Raw genomic sequence first — 17,554 nt, 5'->3', positions numbered from 1 at the left:
ATATGAGTTAATGGTTGATATGAGTTGATATGAGTTAATGGTTGATATGAGTTGATATGAGTTAATGGTTGATATGAGTTGATATGAGTTAATGATTGATATGAGTTAATGGTTGATATGAGTTGATATGAGTTAATGGTTAATATGAGTTAATGGTTGATATGAGTTAATGGTTAATATGGGTTAATGGTTGATATGAGTTCATGGTTGATATGAGTTAATGGTTGATATGAGTTAATGGTTGATATGAGTTAATGGTTGATATGAGTTAATGGTTGATATGAGTTGATATGAGTTAATGGTTAATATGAGTTAATGGTTGATATGAGTTAATGGTTGATATGAGTTGATATGAGTTAATGGTTGATATGAGTTGATATGAGTTAATGGTTGATATGAGTTGATATGAGTTAATGGTTGATATGAGTTAATGTTTGATATGAGTTGATATGAGTTAATGGTTAATATGAGTTAATGGTTGATATGAGTTAATGGTTAATATGGGTTAATGGTTGATATGAGTTCATGGTTGATATGAGTTAATGGTTGATATGAGTTGATATGAGTTAATGGTTGATATGAGTTCATGGTTGATATGAGTTAATGGTTGATATGAGTTGATATGAGTTAATGGTTAATATGAGTTAATGGTTGATATGAGTTAATGGTTAATATGGGTTAATGGTTGATATGAGTTAATGGTTAATATGAGTTAATGGTTGATATGAGTTCATGGTTGATATGAGTTAATGGTTGATATGAGTTAATGAAAGGTTCCTCCAGTTTTTTGTCACATCAGATGAAACTACTGCAGCTGTAACACCGATTTGTTGACAGTGAACGTGTTGACATGACAAACCAGGGCCTATGACGCTCCTAATGTCATATGTAGGCAGAGCCCAATACAGCTGACAGATAAATAACAAAACATCCTTCTGCTTCGAAGGGCACATATCAACAATGTGTTATTCTACCTGTAACCTGCAATTTACCTTTTGTTTTCACATTGGACCAACCATTTCCATTGGACCAACCATTTCATATTATAAAGCACTATACCATACTCATCATGTTAAAAGTGTTCATATGAAGATAGTTTCGAGGTTTATTCTCTATTTACAAAACAAAACATTGACATGGTTTAAAAACTCCTGCCACGGGTAACACTTAATGAGACACTTTTGGGGTTGGGTTAAATGCGGAAGACGCATTTCGGTTGAATGCATTCAGTTATGCAACTGACTAGGCATCCCCTTTCCCTTCTCTTTCAATTCTAAATGCTACGCTAACCGTTTGAGAGTGATGCATTTTGACAGACAATGAATAGTAACTACATGAACCCAAACTGGTAGAATTTTAAGAGGTGATACAATCTTAGGAACCATCAGGAAGTTGCTCTCTCAACTATAAAAACAGTATTTCAATAATCTCACCACTGACAGACCTATATTGGACATTGTGGCTGCTGCTCAGCAACCAGTTAGTATGGGTTGTGATGTGCGTCACACCTAAAACCACGTTTCAGATTCCTATCACTGACTGGCCACTGACTGACTGAAGCTTCTATCTACGTACTGTACGCTATGTAGTAGTGAATTTTTCTACCTTTTAATTTGGTTCCTTGACAACTGCCAATCACTACATCAAAGTCTTTTGACACATTGAATTGAATCAGAGTCAAATTGCAAATCAGCAAAAACATTTTTACTGGTTGCCATGGTCCCCCCAAAAAACAATAACTTTGAGGGGAGGTTAGAGGAACTTTAGGAAGTTAAAACAATGGTATTCTTGTCAAAGGTTACGTGAAATGAGAAGTTATAAAGGCACATCCTTAACTATAACAATAACATCACGTGTATTCCCCATTTTAGAAAACAGATTGTGTATTGGTCTTCATAAGAGGCTGCCATACAATTTCATAACACAACATCCCTCATGGAGTTTATTATATTTTATTTAGAAAATTACTGAATATGTCAAATGAGGTTTACAAACAGCCTTTAATTTACCTACTGTACTGCATACTGTAGTTACTGTAGTATCTCATAGTAGTATATTGTAACCATGATATTCATTAAAAGGCAGTCTTCGGGTACATACAGCATTTCTGTGCAGGAAGAAGGCAAAAAGACACTGCCCTCTATGAATATATACTGTAGCTGTCTGTAGAGCCAAGCAATTCTCCATCAATCAAAGAGTGCTCCTTGCATATTGCTTCAAAGAAGGCATTTTTATGGGGAGAATAATCTTCCCATAAATGTAAGTGTCCTAGTGACCAAAGACTAGAGGATGGTTTAGTTGTACAGAATCCATATTAAGAACATCCTCCTCAGACCTCACCTCTCATATGGATTCTGTAATGGTGCAGTTCCATTGCCCCTCTTCATGCCCTCAGTCCCCCAGCAGTCCTAGCTTCTTCAGGGCCTCCCGTCGGTCCTCTCCACTCTTGCTGTTGGGGCAGATGAGCACACTGATGCCATGGGAGCGGGGCAGCTTGTTCTGGGACTCCCCATGACCTGGCTGGGAGTGGGAGGCCTCACCCTGAACATTCACAAAGTCTTTCCCAGTTCCTAGGGAGGCGGGGCGGGGTCTAGAGTTGCGCAGGTTGCCAGGGGACAGTGTGACTTTGGGACCTTGGTGGGCCCTGAGGGAGGCATTGCTGGCCATGTAGCTGCTCAGGCCCTTGCCAGAGCGCTCCAGAGTCGCTGATTTGACCCCTATGGGAGGGGGAATATGCTTGGGTGGTGAAGGAAGTGTAGCAGGTGAGGACAGAGCTTTGGCATTGTCACTGAATTGGGCTGGGACTGGGGCTGGGGTAGTGGCTGGGACGGGGACTGGGGCTGGGGTAGTGGGAGGGGCTGGGACTAGTGCTGGAGTTAGTGCTGGGGCAGGAACTGGGGTAAGGGTGATGGCAGGGACTGGAGCTGGGGTAGGGATTTGGGCTGGGGCTTTGGTCTGGGTGGTAACCAGGCTGTGAGAAGGAGGGGGTGCCCATGACTTCCTGGATTTGGATGAAACAACAGGGCCTGAGTCTCCATCCTCAGTCTTCAGGAGCCCGAGCTTCCGTAGGGCCTCCATGCGCACCTTCTGGGGGTCAATCATTGACCTGTCAATGGGCGAGGGGCCTGGGTAACTGTCTAACTTGTGAGACTTCAGGATGATGTTGGAGGGAAGCCTCTTGGGCTTAGGGGCCACAGCGGGCCGGCTCTTTGGTTCCAGGGCCTCAGGAATGGGGGTGGGTAGGACATCTGAGGGGCAGGGTAGTGCTTGGGTACTGACAGGCAGATCAACACAGGGTTTAGAAGTTGGTGCCTCTTGGGCTCCAGAGGAGGCTGGTGCAGCTCTCTTCATGGAGACCTGCCTGCGTAGTTGCTCCAGCTCACTGTAGGTCAGAGGACCTCTGAGTTCTGCAGGCACTGGAGGATCACTCTCTTCCTCTAGCTCATCATCCCTGAAGTCTGAGGGAGGGGGAATCAGCTTCAGATCCAGCTCAGACGGAACCTTAGAATTGCAATTCGCAGGCTTACTGTCTACAGAGACTCCTTTAGGCATGTTATCCACAGAATCATCTGTGGGTAAATCTGACGTGGCTAATGAAGGGGTTGTTTTGGGGGTTTTAGATTCAGTGGACAGCACCGGAACTTTTGTGATAGTGGCCAACCCAGGAGCTTTGATGTCAGAAGACAACTCTGAGGTCTTGGGCACAGTTGCTATCTTTGGAGCTTTAGGGTCTGTGACTACTTCTGGGACTGTGGGTTCAGTGATTACCTTTTGGGGTTTCAGATCAGTGACTGCCCCTGGGGTACTGGGCTGGGTTGCTACTAATGGGGCTTTGGACTCAATTGCTGCAGTTGGGACACTGGGATGGGTGGTTGCCCCTGTGACTTTGAGCTGGATACTGGCAAGGCCATTTGCCAGAAGAAGTGGTGTAGGCACTCGGCAGTTCAGGAAGGACTTCCGATCTCTACCTGAGTCGTCATGCTGGAGTTTTGATACATCTAGAAGACAGGCAGAAACAGCAGGAATTATTTTACTATCAAATTCTCACAGGTTGCTAAACTGGCTCGCACAATCCTGACCTAAAACCTGGACACATTTTTTAGTGTCCTGCATGGGAAAATCCTGATAAAACTATTTTTAGTCGTACTCACCCTCCAGTCTAGTCTGTCCCATAGAGAGGTGGTGATGTTTGGCTGCCAGGCTGCTGGGGTCTGGTTCATCATTGGACAGGCCACTGTCCTCCTCCATCTCCAGGGACTCAATGGTGGACTCCAGAAACATGAGGCACGCCCGCTCCTCAACAGAGAGGTACTCCAGACTGTCATCACTCTGCCTCACACACACACACACAAAGAGGACACAAACACAAAGACAACAAAAAGAAGAAACCCGTAAACATAGACAAACTAGAAATGCAGAGTACAAACAGATTCAGAATAAAATAACAATGCAATTAATTGCTACCCTTTAATCAAGATTACATAACTACTGTATGTGGAACTGTATGCCAGCCCAGCTAGCACATAATGTTCTGAGAACGATATGTTTCTTAGAGCTTGGTTGGAGCGTGGTTGTTCTATGGTTATTTTGCATAAAACCTTCCCACAAATTCTGGGAATGGTGCAGCACAGTTGCTTAGCTTTGGAACATTCTCAGCACATTTAAGGAACTTAACAAAAAAAACATATGTTCTTGGTATTTCATTACTTTAACATAACTTTTCCTAAAAGTTTGAATATGGTTACATTTTGGTAATTTTCTAGAAACGTTCTCCAACTGGTTTGACGTTGGGAATGTTCTCAAAGAGTTTTGAAAATGTAAATTAAGAAACAACGTTCTTCTGTGGGAATTTCAGTATTTCAGCATAATGTTTGTTACAGGTTTCCTCATGGTTCTATTTAAAGTAATGTTCTCAAATTGTTCCAAGAAGGTTAAGAACCAACGTTCTTCTGTGGGAATTTCAGTCCTTCAGACTAACTTTTCCTACAGGTTTCCTCATGGATTTATTTAAAGTCATGTTCTCAAATTGTTCCGAGAACATTAACAAAAAACTTTCCATAAAAAACACAAGAAAACTTTAGTAATGTTCAAAGAACGTTCTAAAAATATGATTTTAAAACATATACAGTGCCAGTCAAAAGTTTGGACACACCTATTCATTCAAGGGATTTTATTTATTTTTAATATTTTCTACATTGTAGAATAATAGTGAAGACATCAACATTGTGAAATAACAAGAATGTAATCATGTAGCAACCAAAAAAGAGCTAAACATATCAAAATATATTGTATATTTGAGATTCTTCAAAGTAGCCACCCTTTGACAGCTTTGCACACGCTTGGCATTCTCTCAACCAGCTTCACCTGGAATGCTTTTCCAACAGTCTTGAAAGAGTTCCCACATATGCTGAGCACTGCTTTTCCTTCACTCTGGAGATTATCCGTTCACCTACCCTGTGTCTCACAAAGACATGGCGGTTGGAACCAAAAATATCAAATTTGGACTCATCAGACCAAAGGACAGATTTCCACCGGTCTAATATTCATTGCTTGTGTTTCTTGGCCCAAGCAGGTCTCTTATTATTGGTGTCCTTAAGTAGTAGTTTCTTTGCAGCAATTCAACCATGAAGGCCTGATTCACGCAGTCTCCTCTGAACAGTTGATATTGAGATGTGTCTGTTACTTGAACTCTGTGAAGCATTTATTTGGGCTGCAATTTCTGAGGCTGGTAACTCTAATGAACTTATCCTCTGCAGCAGAGGTAACTCTGGGTCTTCTTTTCCTGTGGCGGTCTTCATGAGAGCCAGTTTCATCATAGCAGCTTGATGTTTTTTGCAACTGCACTTGAAGAAACTTTCAAAGTTCTTTACATTTTCCGGATTGACTGACCTTCATGTCTTAAAGTAATGATGGACTGTCGTTTCTCTTTGCTTATTTGAGCTGTTCTTTCCATAATATTGACTTGTTATTTTACCAGATAGGGCTATCTTCTGTATACCACCCCTACCTTGTCACAACACAACTGATTGGCTCAAACGCATTAAGGAAAGAAATTCCACAAATTAACTTTTAACAAGGCACACCTGTTAATTGAAATACATTCCTGATGACTACCTCATGAAGCTGGTTGAGAGAATGCCAAGAGTGTGCAAAGCTGTCATCAAGGCAAAGGGTGGCTACTTTGAAGAATCTCTTGTTTAACAGTTTTTTGGTTACTACATGATTCCATATGTGTTAATTCATAGTTTTGATGTCTTCACCATTATTCTACAATGTAGAAAATAGTAAAAATAAATAAAAACCCTTGAATGAGTCGGTGTGTCAGCATCAACAAAACTCTCTATCCTCAATCATGTTAATTGTGTTCAGGTGTGTTGGCCATGCCCACTAATTGGCAACTCTTGATCTTAATGAGTGCTTATTTCCTTTGAAATGGGGTGTATTTGAATAAACTAAAATTAACAGCTTTGTATGCGTAAAAAAACAGCATGCTAGTGCCATCCTGGTGGTGCAGCGGATTAATTCCATGGATAGAGAACAGAAGATTCTAGGTTTGAATCTCACTGATACCGTGTCACAATAAAAAATGTTGTGTTTGCATGACCTAGGAAATTAATTTCCATCTGCGCTTTTAAGTTAGCAGTGTTATTAAAACATTCAATGAACGTTTTAAGGAAGTTATTCATAAACCTCCAAATCACCTAGAACTTCTGTTCTCAGAACGTTTAAAAAACATTCCGTTTACCAGTCAGGAAACGTATGGCTTCGTTCCCACAACCAATGTGAAACTAAAAATATACGTTTCCACAACTTCCAAGGAACCAAATATGCTAGCTGGGAGGTATGTCTGTGTACAATATATCCTTGTATAAAGTTAGGTAAGGCCTTCAAACTCTTTTGGCTTGGTTTTCAGTTCTTAATAGTCAGTCTCTCTGTTTCTCTCAGCTAATGTAAGCTGAACAGCACATTGAGGCCCAGTGAGACTGTAGACACAGAGCGGATCAAAGTTACGTTTACCTTTCACACAGCAGGGAGGGAATTAGAAATGACCTCAGTACTCCTCCCGGCTAGCTTTTAGCTTTCATCCTATACTGCACTGCCAGAGGAATGTATTGCAGTGGATTTTAGTGAGGGGCCTCTGAACAGCTCTGAAATGAACAGACTGGGTCCTCAAAGCAGTCGCTCTCTCTCATTTCTCTCTCATTCTGTGGAACCCCTCAAAGGCCCCTCTCTGAACAAACATCTGAATCTCTCACCCACAACATGAACAAGCCCAGTAGCCCACTGACTCTTAGCATTGGGAGACAGTTGTACTACTGTATATAAACATATCAATTCATAGTCAATAAATCAAATCCAAGACGGGGGCGAGAAAGGCACTCTTTCAATTTTTGACATGTTGCATCTAGCTAGATCAATTCCAAAATGTTTACCACAATGGCAGCAGTGCAGCACATAAACAAAAGAAAACATAAACCGGTGAAATCAGAGTCTCAGCTATTCTGCTGGTTAGTGGTTAAGGGTAAAGGAGGAAATAGCTTCTGCACGCACAAAGCCAGAGTTCATGCTGACCACACTGTCATAGCTCCCAGCGCTGTCCATATTGATCAAGGATTCCATGGCAACGCCGCCCGGCCACGTGTCACTCTTCGCCATGGCACAGGGACAGTGGGAGGAGCCAGGGCTTCAGGGGGCCTCTGCTAATTGGCTGGAAGTCACAGATGGGTCCAGATAGGGAAGTAACTGGAGGAAAAAAATAAAGGAAAGAAGTTTTAACGCTTGAGGGAAAAATCATTACATCATCATGATGATCCATTCTACAGAGCTTCCTTTGTGTAAATTGTGGCATTTCTCTATTACAGCCCGTGTGTTTAACATTAGGAAATGTTATATACTCATACTATTGCTTTTAAGCCAGGCCTTTTTTAGCAGTGACAAAGTTTGTTCAGCGATATCATGGTAGAGCAAGACAAAGGAGCACGCCCCCATTCACATCAACGGGGCTGTAGTGGAGCGGGTCGAGAGCTAAAGTTCCTCAGTGTCCACATCACTAAAGAATTATCATGGTCCGCACACACCAACACAACCAACACAGTCGTGAAGAAGGCACGACAACGCCTCTTCCCCTTCAGGAGGCTGAAAAGATTCAGCATGGGCCCTCAGATCCTCAAAAAGTTCTACAGCTGCACCAATTAGAGCATCTTGACTGGCTGCATCACCGCTTGGCATGGCAACTGGTTGGCATCCAACAACAAGGCGCTACAGAGGGTAGTGCGTACGATCAAGTACATCACTGGGGCTGAGCTCCCAGCCATCCAGGACCTCTATACCAGGCTGTGTCAGAGGAAGGCCCTAAATATTGTCAAAAACTTCAGTCATCTAAGTCATAGACTGCTCTCTCTGCTACCGCACAGCAAGTGGTACCGATGCACCAAGTCTGGAACCAACAGGACCTTGAACAGCTTCTACCCCCAAGCCATAAGACTGCTAAATAGCTAACCAAATAACTATCCGGACCATCTGCATTGACCCCCCTTTGTACCAACTCTTTTGACTCATCACATACGCTGCTGCTACCACTTACTATCTTTCCTATTGCCTAGTCACTTTATCCCTACCTATTTGTACATATCTACCTCAATTACCTTGTACATGGACTCGGTACTGGTACCCCATGTATATCGCCAAGCTATCGTTACTCATTGTGTATTTATTCCACGTGTTATTATCTTTCTACTATATTTCTCTCTACATTGTTAGTAAAGGTCCGTAAGTAAGCATTTCACTGTTAATCTACACCTGTTGTTTACGAACCATGTGACAAATCACATTTTATTTGACATCTCTAAGACAGTACTGTATATCCGTGTACAGGAGTGACAATAGTATGCAAACCAACAGCTTACAGGTAGGATTATTACATCACCAATACTGTCTCTCTATTTAGCATCTATGTGCCCTTATCCAATAGAGGGATACACGGACAATGCCCTGGCTAAAGCTCGAGCAGTGAGAAAAGGAGAGGTTATTATTAGCCATTTGGAAAGTATTAAAACACCTTGACTTTTTCCACATTTTGTTTCATTACAGTCTTATTCTACAATGGATGAAGTAAAAAATGTTCCTCATCAATCTACACACAATGCCACATACTGACAACGCAAAAAAAAGGTCTTTAGAAATGTTTGCAAATGTATAAAAATAAAAAATAAACAGAAATACCTTATTTACATAAGAATTGAGATCCTTTCCTATGGAACTTGAAATTGGGCTCAGGTGCATTCATTTTCCATTGATCATCCTTGAGGTGTTTCTACAACTTGATTGGAATCCATCTCTAGTAAATTCAATTGATTGGGCATGATTTAGAAAGGCACACACCTGTCTATATAAGGTCCCACAGTTGACAGTGCATGTCAGAGCAAAAATCAAGCCATGAGGTCGAAGGAATTGTCCGTAGAGCTCGGAGACAGGATTGTGACGAGGCACAGATCTGGGGATGGGTACCAAAAAATGTCTGCAGCATTGAAGGTCCCCAAGAACACAGTGGCCTCCATCATTCTTAAATGGAACCAACAAGACACTTCCTAGAGCTGTGCGACTGAGCCAAACTGAGTAATCGGGGGAGAAGGGCCTTGGTCAGGGAGGTGACGTCTGGAAGAAACCTGGCACCATCCCTAGGGTGAAGCATGGTGGTGGCAGCATCATGCTGTGGGGATGTTTTTCAGTGGCAAGGACTAGGAGACTAGTCAGGATCTAGGGAAAGATGAACGGAGAAAAGTACAGCGAGATCATTGATGAAAACCTGCTCCAGAGCACTCAAGACCTCAGACTGGGGTGAAGTTTCACCTTCCAACAGGACAACAACCCTAAGCACACAGCCAAGACAAGGCAGGAGTGGCTTCGGGACAAGTCTCTGAATTTCCTTGAGTGGAGCTAGAGCCCGGACTTGAACCCGATCTAACATCTCTGGAGAGACCTGAAAATAGCTGTGCAGCGACACTCCCCATCCAACCTGACTGAGCTTGAGAGGATCTGCAAAGAACAATGGGAGAAACTCCACAAATACAGGTGTGCCAAGCTTGTAGCATCATAAAAAACAGTTTTTGAATTTGACATTACGCAATATTGTGTGTAGATTGATGAGGAAAAAATATATTTAATCCATTTTAGAATAAGGCTGTAACAACAAAATGTGGAAAAAGTCAAGGGGTCTGAATACTTTCCAAATGCGCTGTATATCTTTAAAATGCAAAGGAGCGTCCGGCATACGGCGTGGTCTTGTGGGCTTTAAGCTCCACCTGGAGCAAAGAGGTGTAAGATCTTTAACCGCACAAGATTCTTATCCGGGCTAAAGACATACCTAAGCTCCTACTAAACCTTATCAAGTGGCACTGTGTGAATCCCATCACCCCATGCCAAGCCATGCCACCAACAACCTGTTGGCATCCAGGCTTTACAGTAGTCAAAATACTGTAGATGTACTGGTGTTGACATAAAATGCCCGCAGGTTTTTTAATAGCAATTTCATTAGAACATAAAATATCAAATTACATTTGACCATCAGTTACTACTCAGATTGTTTTCATTCATTTTGCCCAGACATAGACCTAACGGCCTATACGGTTGCTCAACTCATTCAGGTGAGTCAGTGGCAATATAACTGTGTGTTACACATACAGAAACAGAAAGGAACAGTAATGATAGTGAATTTCCATTGAAGTCTACAGTGCGTTATTTCCACCAAAACCCTGAAGATCTGTCAACAGGCCACACAATGCTGCTGAATTACCTTGGGGTTTGGGTTGGGACAATTAATACGTAATATATTAATTACACTAATATTAAGCTATTGCCAAATATATCCTGGCACTCTGTACAGAATATCACCCCACCCAATGAAACAACGGCAACTTAAGAAACATGTGGATCAATATAGGCCACACAGTACGGTTTTGGCAACAACAGATAGTGGGCTTTCTAGTTGGTTAACACAGTATTCCAGGGCTCCCACCCAGTTAGTCTAGAGGCTGATAATTAGGCCTTCTGCCTGCCCCTCCCGTGAGGACATAATAGTATGAACAACAGAGTGAAAGAGAATGTCCCAGCACCTCCCTACACACCTACAAGGCGGTCGTGGGAGAGACAGCAGCCTATACTCACTACACCCACCACAGAGATGTAATACACCTAGGAATGTCACTTTGCCTACTTCCTAGAAAACATGGTTTGTCATTGAACTAAGCGCCCTGGCTGGCGCCCTATGCTCTGATGTACCTCTGTGCATTTCAGGTAAATTACAAAGCAGAAGGGGAAATATAGAGAGAGCCTATCAGGTGCATTGTTAACGAAAAGGGTTAGCACTGGTGTCCACTGTCTGGCTTGCCCTTCCATGCACTATGAACCGTTGAAAGCTGCGGGATTTAGGAAGGTGATTGCCTTGAACCCTTTTCAATGAGTGACAATGATCTTACTGTGTCGATAAAAAAGGAAATATGTGTCCTGTAACGTGAAGGACAGGCAGAGCAAGAACTAGTTAATGATTTACAGTAAATAAACAGACATTCACATGTTGTGCAACTCCCAACCTGCACAGATAACATGCATGAATGTTTAGCTTGGTACTGAGTCAGTTTGCACCTGCACCATTATAATGTCAATGTTGGGCCGGCTTTGGGAGTGGTTTTGTGAATTGGCAAACATTGAAATCTCAGGTAAGCATTGACACATATTACTAACCTATAGCTCACATTAGAGCACACCCTTTGGTTTTGCCACCATACCACATAACAGTGATAATGATGTTGAATCATGTGTCAATCATCTCTCATGGGAAAACCTTCCCACGGTACACCTGTCTGACTCTATTAACCAACATGTTGGAGCAAGTCAGACAATTTTTATCTCCAGAATGCAACACACGTTGAAAGGCGGTGACCATCGAGATGAGCATGATGCAAGACTTTGCTCTCAGACAGTCACACAGAGTATCTGTGCATGTGTACGGGTGCGCTTCATGCTGCTACAACATGGTAGCTGGGTCATTCCTACCATGCGCTGCCTTTTCTGTCCCACGGAAATATCACTTCTCATTTAGTATAAAATGTGGATTCCAAATGGCTTTAATAAGGTCAGGTGTCCTTTACCTTAAAAACACAAAAATATGGATCTTGAAATTGAATTTTACACATTTTAAACACTTTTCTTCAGTGGATGTAGCCTGGGTTTTTTTCCACACAAGAAATATAAGCCATAAAATAAAATATTTATAGTCCTAGTTAAATTCTCTCTCATTAATGTTTTTTGAATTCTATTTATGATTATTTAATATTAGATTTTCTGTGTGTCCCTGATGTCACTTTCCTTCGTTAGTTTGTTGTAATTCTCCATTTAAGAAAACAACCCTGTCCTACAATGACACCACAATCAGGAAGTGTCATCATTTCTTTGGTGGGAAAAGAATGGTGCAAAGCTAAATATAAACACTCAGTTTTATCAATTATTCCATGTTTCATGTTATTAGTCTGCATGTCCCACTCATAAATGTCCACCCATTAGGCTAAATTATAGAGACATTTTACCAAACGTAAAAATGCCCAAATACTTTTGATAGAGAAGTTAAAATCCTGTTCAACTGCTCAATCTTATTCACTCACAGAGCTATGGCTAATTTAGGCTCCAAATGTCCACCCTGTTAGGATTATGCAGGTTGGAAAATGCACCTAAAAAAATGTAAGTGTCAGCTTGTAAGTGTCACCTTTTTCTAAAAGAATGCAAAAAAAATAAGGTACCGCATGCATTGTAGGAATGAGACCCAGCTAGCTATGGGACCAAAACAGTTGAATAGTTTAGCTTTGCGCTTCAATGCTCCTTGTGGAAATTGACCAACTTCTATGGTTTACTTCATGCATCCTTGTCAGCTCACTGAGTCTACCTTTAAACCTAACCTACACTATGGCCTGACCCATCACCTTATGCATTACTGACCCACAGTGTCAGGGAGTTACATCTCTAAAAACACTAAACTGGCTCCTAGCCTCCCAGCCATAGAGTTCTTTCTGTCCCTAAAACTAAAACTGAAACTATAAATATAATGTTTTTTTTTTATAAAACTTTAACTAAATAAAACCTATTAAAGTGGATCTGAAAACTAACTGAAAATAAACTGAATTTCAAATACAAATATTAAAATGAATAGAAGTAAAAACGAATATAAAAATACAAAAGTATAATAACCTTGCCCCTGACAGCATGACACTCATGTAAATGAAGCCTCTGTCCAAGGCTAACCTGTATTCAACACACATCCACAGCGGACCAACAGTCAAACGTTGGTCATAATTATATATATAAAAAAAACCTGTTCAGTAAAATATTGTTACCATTACCATTACCAAGAATAGTGTAGCCTCATAGACTGGATGATCTACACATCGCATAGGATTCCAACCTTGTGTCAATTCATGCGTGAAAGCATAAAAACTAGAGCGTTTCGTAGAGCCTAAATACTTAAAAAAGGAGAACGCAAGTATAAAAAGAGAAACGCACCTGAGAGTAGAAGAATATTACTATTCCCTTTTCACAAAGTTAATTTGCACTCAAAGAAACGTGATATGTTCAAAATTATCCAAAGTCATTAAAATACAATTACGGTTTTCTGTGCAACTATCCTATCTGCCTTGTCAAATCAGTCTTGTTGATGTTCAGGTGAGCGCGACAGGCTCACTTTGTCCCTCCCCCTAATTCCATTGTGTCCAATCAGCACATATCTGATCTACCGTGTCTTTGGTAGAGCCAATGGGATAACAGAGAAATAGCCCACGTTTCAAGCAGGATAATGACAGTGTATTACAGGGGTAATACTGGCAATACCATTGTTATAAATCTTTTCTTATTAACTCTCAGTGAACCTGGATCCATACTTGCATATTATGCACAAATAATTTATTAGGCCTCATTGACATGTAGGCTAATGGTATAATATATTACATATGATACATTTATTTGTATTTTTGGATTTATTTTTATTTAACCTTTATTTAACTAGGCAAAATTATCGGGGATTCGATCTAGCAACCTTTCGGTTACTGGCCCAACGCTCTAACCACTAGGCTACCTGCACATATTTTAAGTGCAGTACAAAGCCGTTGGACTGTATGCAACATACAAGAACTGCAATGGATTTGCAATTACATAAGTCCAATTGTTGTCATTCCAAAAGTGAAAATCAATAACTTTGCATAGAGTATTTCCGCCGCACACATTATAACACATATTTTTCATGATGACTGTTGTCATATTATACAACGGGTGGGTCTAATCCTGGATGGTGATCCAATCCTGGATGGTGATCCACAAATTACCACCGGCTAAATCTATGACGTATTTACTCTGTTCCGTCTGACTGTGCAATCCACTGTCTCATCAACTCAGCCAGGCAATTTATATACTAGATTTACACGGTGAAAAGAATCTAGACATTATCTCCCATTTCTTTTAGACTAGCATTTGGTTTTCAACAGCAGAGATTTGTAATAACCTTGCTGTCTGCCTCTCCGACATTTGCAACATTGAAATTCGATCTCCAGCTGTCCCTATGTATGGCAATGAAAGTGTTGGGAATCTGGAGGAGACAGACAGGCTGGCAGCTTTTTTCAGCCAGTCAAAATCATGAATCAGCCACATTTTTTATGGATATATACTAAGAAACGTCAATAGAAAAACACAAAATGCAGCTCATTTGCTGTCATTGTAGCTTCAGTTTGAAGGGATTGTGTTAGCTGAGTAGTTGGCCATCTCTTCTGAATAGTGTGGCCTATGCCAGGCAAAATCGCACATCATTAGCGCATTGTTATGGATGTATCCCCCAAAAAATCACTAGAAGACAGCTTAAAGAAATGCAAATGCAGCTACATTGCTGTTATTCTGGCTACACTGTTTGACGTGGCTGTGTTAGCCAACTTTGGCTAGCTAGCAAGCAAGGGATAAGAACTTTGCCAGCCATCATGGCAACAGAACATTTAGAACGAATGACTGGGTCGCGTCCATAGATTTAGAACAAAAAGACAACGACTGGGTTGCATCTCTGGCAGTGTTTTGGATACATATATAACAATGAGCTAATGATGCTAATGATCGCCTGGCATAGAAAATGTGCTCTCTCGTCAGGACACAGTTCAGAGGAGGTAGCCAACTACACAGCTAATGCATTCACTTCAAACTGAAGCTGGTAAGACAGCAAACTAGCGGTATTTCATGTCGTTTGACCTGTTTTGCTATTGACATTTATTTGTATATATCCATAAAAATGATGCTGATTCATGCTTTCAACTGGCTGACAAAAGATGTCAGTTCATTCTATTGGTTAGGTTGCCAGAGACACGACCCATATAAACGCAACATGTAAAGTGTTGATCCCATGTTCCATGGCTGAAATAAAAGTTCCCAGAAATGTTCCATACACACAAAATGTTGTGCACAAATTTGTTTACATCCCTGTTAGTGAGCAATTCTGCTTTGCTAAAATAATCCATCCACTTGAAAAATGTGGCATATCATGAAGCTGATTAGACAGCATGATCATTACACAGGTGCACCTTGTGCGGGGGACAATAAAAGACCACTCTAAAATGTTTGCATCATAGGCTTACCCGTGCCAAATGTTTATTTTATTATGATTTAGAATGCACCTCAACGAATCACAATGCTTGTTTTGACCAACCCTTTGTAGAATATCCTCCAAACACCGGCTTCTCGGGCATTATCATGAGTTCTATGTAAAATAATGAACAACGTGTGAGGTGTGTTCCATTGTTCCATGACCGAGCAGAACTGACCTTCTACAGAATTGCATTATTTTCTGGTTGACACATAGGGACCAGAGTTGATTATCCATTTTATACCATGGTTATAATTTAATACATTTTCCGCTAGAAATGTGTTGACTTGCGATAGAAATGTGTTCAACATCCACTGAAGTAGCTAGCAAGTTTACTAGATAGCTACAGTAGTTGCTGTGGTAACCAAACAAACAGATTTGCTAGTTTAGCTAACCAAACTATCAGTCCTAGCTTGCCATTATGAAAATCGAATTCAAAATACGAATAGTGTTTTTAACCTGACTTTTGCTTTCAAAAGCAGCTCAAACAAAATATGTAAAAATGAACTATAGCCATTGAATTCTACTGTGCAAATGTACACACCCCGAAGAGGTGCGGTATATGACCAATATATGACTGTTCTTATGCACAACGAAACGCGGAGTGCCTGGATACAGCCCGGAGGTGCCTTATTGCTATTATAAACTGGCTACCAACATAATTAGACCAGTAAAAATAAATGTTTTGTCATACCCGTTGGTATGCGGTCTGATATACCACGGCTTTCAGCCAATCAGCATTCAGGGCTCGAACCACCACGTTTATAAAAGGAAATAATGCACGCTATAGAATGCCCTTCAAACCAATCAGAAAGGTGTATTCAACAATGCCATGGTATAAACACTGGTAGTTAATGACCTTGTTCAGTCTAAGAATAGAAGCCCCTGTAATGAGGCTGGTATGAGGAATACAGTAGCTTGCATACTTGTTCCCTGTTATTAATGAAAATCATAAATCAATGCTTGTCTTGGCATTATGGAACTGAATTTCCACTTACCTTTAAGTATTAACACATGCAAACAGTATCAAGACAAAGCTCTTGGTGCAAATATAAGTTCCTGGGTCAAGTGTTTTGTAAGAGTCCTTTCTAAAGCGATGGAAAACAGAGAGTAAGCTTTGGGAAATAGTGGTATGGCATTGTTAGCCATGTTGACATTAGGCTCAGTCAGCCACTGATTAACTAGAGTGACGACTTGTGCCTCTGTGTTTAGATTTCAGAGCTATGTATTCCTAGTTCTGAAACCACCTGATTTGACGAGCAGACACCCTCATGTAGGCTACTAAGTTATGGAGTGTACTTACTGCACACTATAAGGAAGATCATTTGTTTATCAACATTAATAATGTTAAACACACTAACAAATAGGCTAATAGGAACAGAAAACGTATTATATATACAATAAAATGTGTTGTGTAAACATGAATGAATAAAAGGAGACTTATTTGAGGTGTGTTATTGACACACGTCTTGGTGTACATGGTGCATTCTGCTGTTCCAGAATAGCATGTATTTCCACACACAGAGGCTTGGAGAATAGCAGGAATGCTGTTCTGGAGAGAGGAGGGCTGATGGGAAATCATTAACCATACACTCTCTGTCAGAGAGAGGAGAGCAACACATTCTCAGTAATTACTTTTATCTATGGGCATATAAGTAGTAGATAAACCTTTCGGAGTGACATGAGCAGTTGTGTAGTACAGTCCTTCTCTTGTCCCATTTTCAGGTCAACGATTAACCAAAATAACACAGGCATAATCCCTAGAAATTAGTGGTGGCTTAATCCTCCTTTGTGGTTTTAGGATACTTAGGTCAGTGATACACTATCTACCTTCTGCCACATACTCAGCGAGAGCATACAGTGATTCACATTGGATGGGGGATGTTGAGCCTTATT

General features: G+C 40.9%; 1 protein-coding gene across 3 annotated transcripts; it reads right to left on the bottom strand.

Moving 5' to 3' along the window:
* Nucleotides 1-1,682: 1,682 nt before the first annotated feature.
* LOC115168146 (specifically androgen-regulated gene protein) lies at nucleotides 1,683-16,777 on the bottom strand. 3 transcript variants are annotated; one of them, XM_029723126.1, is made up of 4 exons: nucleotides 16,657-16,777; nucleotides 7,552-7,743; nucleotides 4,152-4,329; nucleotides 1,683-3,998 (listed from the first exon to the last, which is right to left on the bottom strand). In XM_029723126.1, the coding sequence occupies exons 2-4, from the start codon at nucleotides 7,654-7,656 to the stop codon at nucleotides 2,392-2,394; spliced, it is 1,890 nt and encodes a 629-aa protein (XP_029578986.1). In that variant the 5' UTR covers nucleotides 7,657-7,743; nucleotides 16,657-16,777; the 3' UTR covers nucleotides 1,683-2,391. The 3 variants fall into 3 exon arrangements, with proteins under 3 accessions (XP_029578986.1, XP_029578988.1, XP_029578987.1); XM_029723128.1 differs by having other exon boundaries at nucleotides 7,573-7,743; XM_029723127.1 differs by lacking the exon at nucleotides 16,657-16,777 and adding an exon at nucleotides 13,549-13,707.
* Between the last annotated feature and the right edge of the window lie 777 nt (nucleotides 16,778-17,554).

Source organism: Salmo trutta, chromosome 30 (genome assembly GCF_901001165.1).
Source record: "Salmo trutta chromosome 30, fSalTru1.1, whole genome shotgun sequence".
Taxonomy (NCBI): Eukaryota; Metazoa; Chordata; class Actinopteri; order Salmoniformes; family Salmonidae; genus Salmo; species Salmo trutta.
Note: the sequence above shows the minus strand (reverse complement) of the source record. Positions and strands in the feature narration are given on the sequence as shown.

Bases quoted from the DNA above. Each gene is read 5' to 3' on its own strand.
- LOC115168146 (XM_029723126.1), bottom strand. From the start codon at position 7,656: ATGGCGAAGAGTGACACGTGGCCGGGCGGCGTTGCCATGGAATCCTTG. The intron at 4,330-7,551 runs GTGCGTGCAGAA...TGTGTGAGGCAG, and splicing joins TCAGCATGAACTCTGGCTTT to AGTGATGACAGTCTGGAGTA. The intron at 3,999-4,151 runs GTGAGTACGACT...CCTGTCTTCTAG, and splicing joins GGGACAGACTAGACTGGAGG to ATGTATCAAAACTCCAGCAT.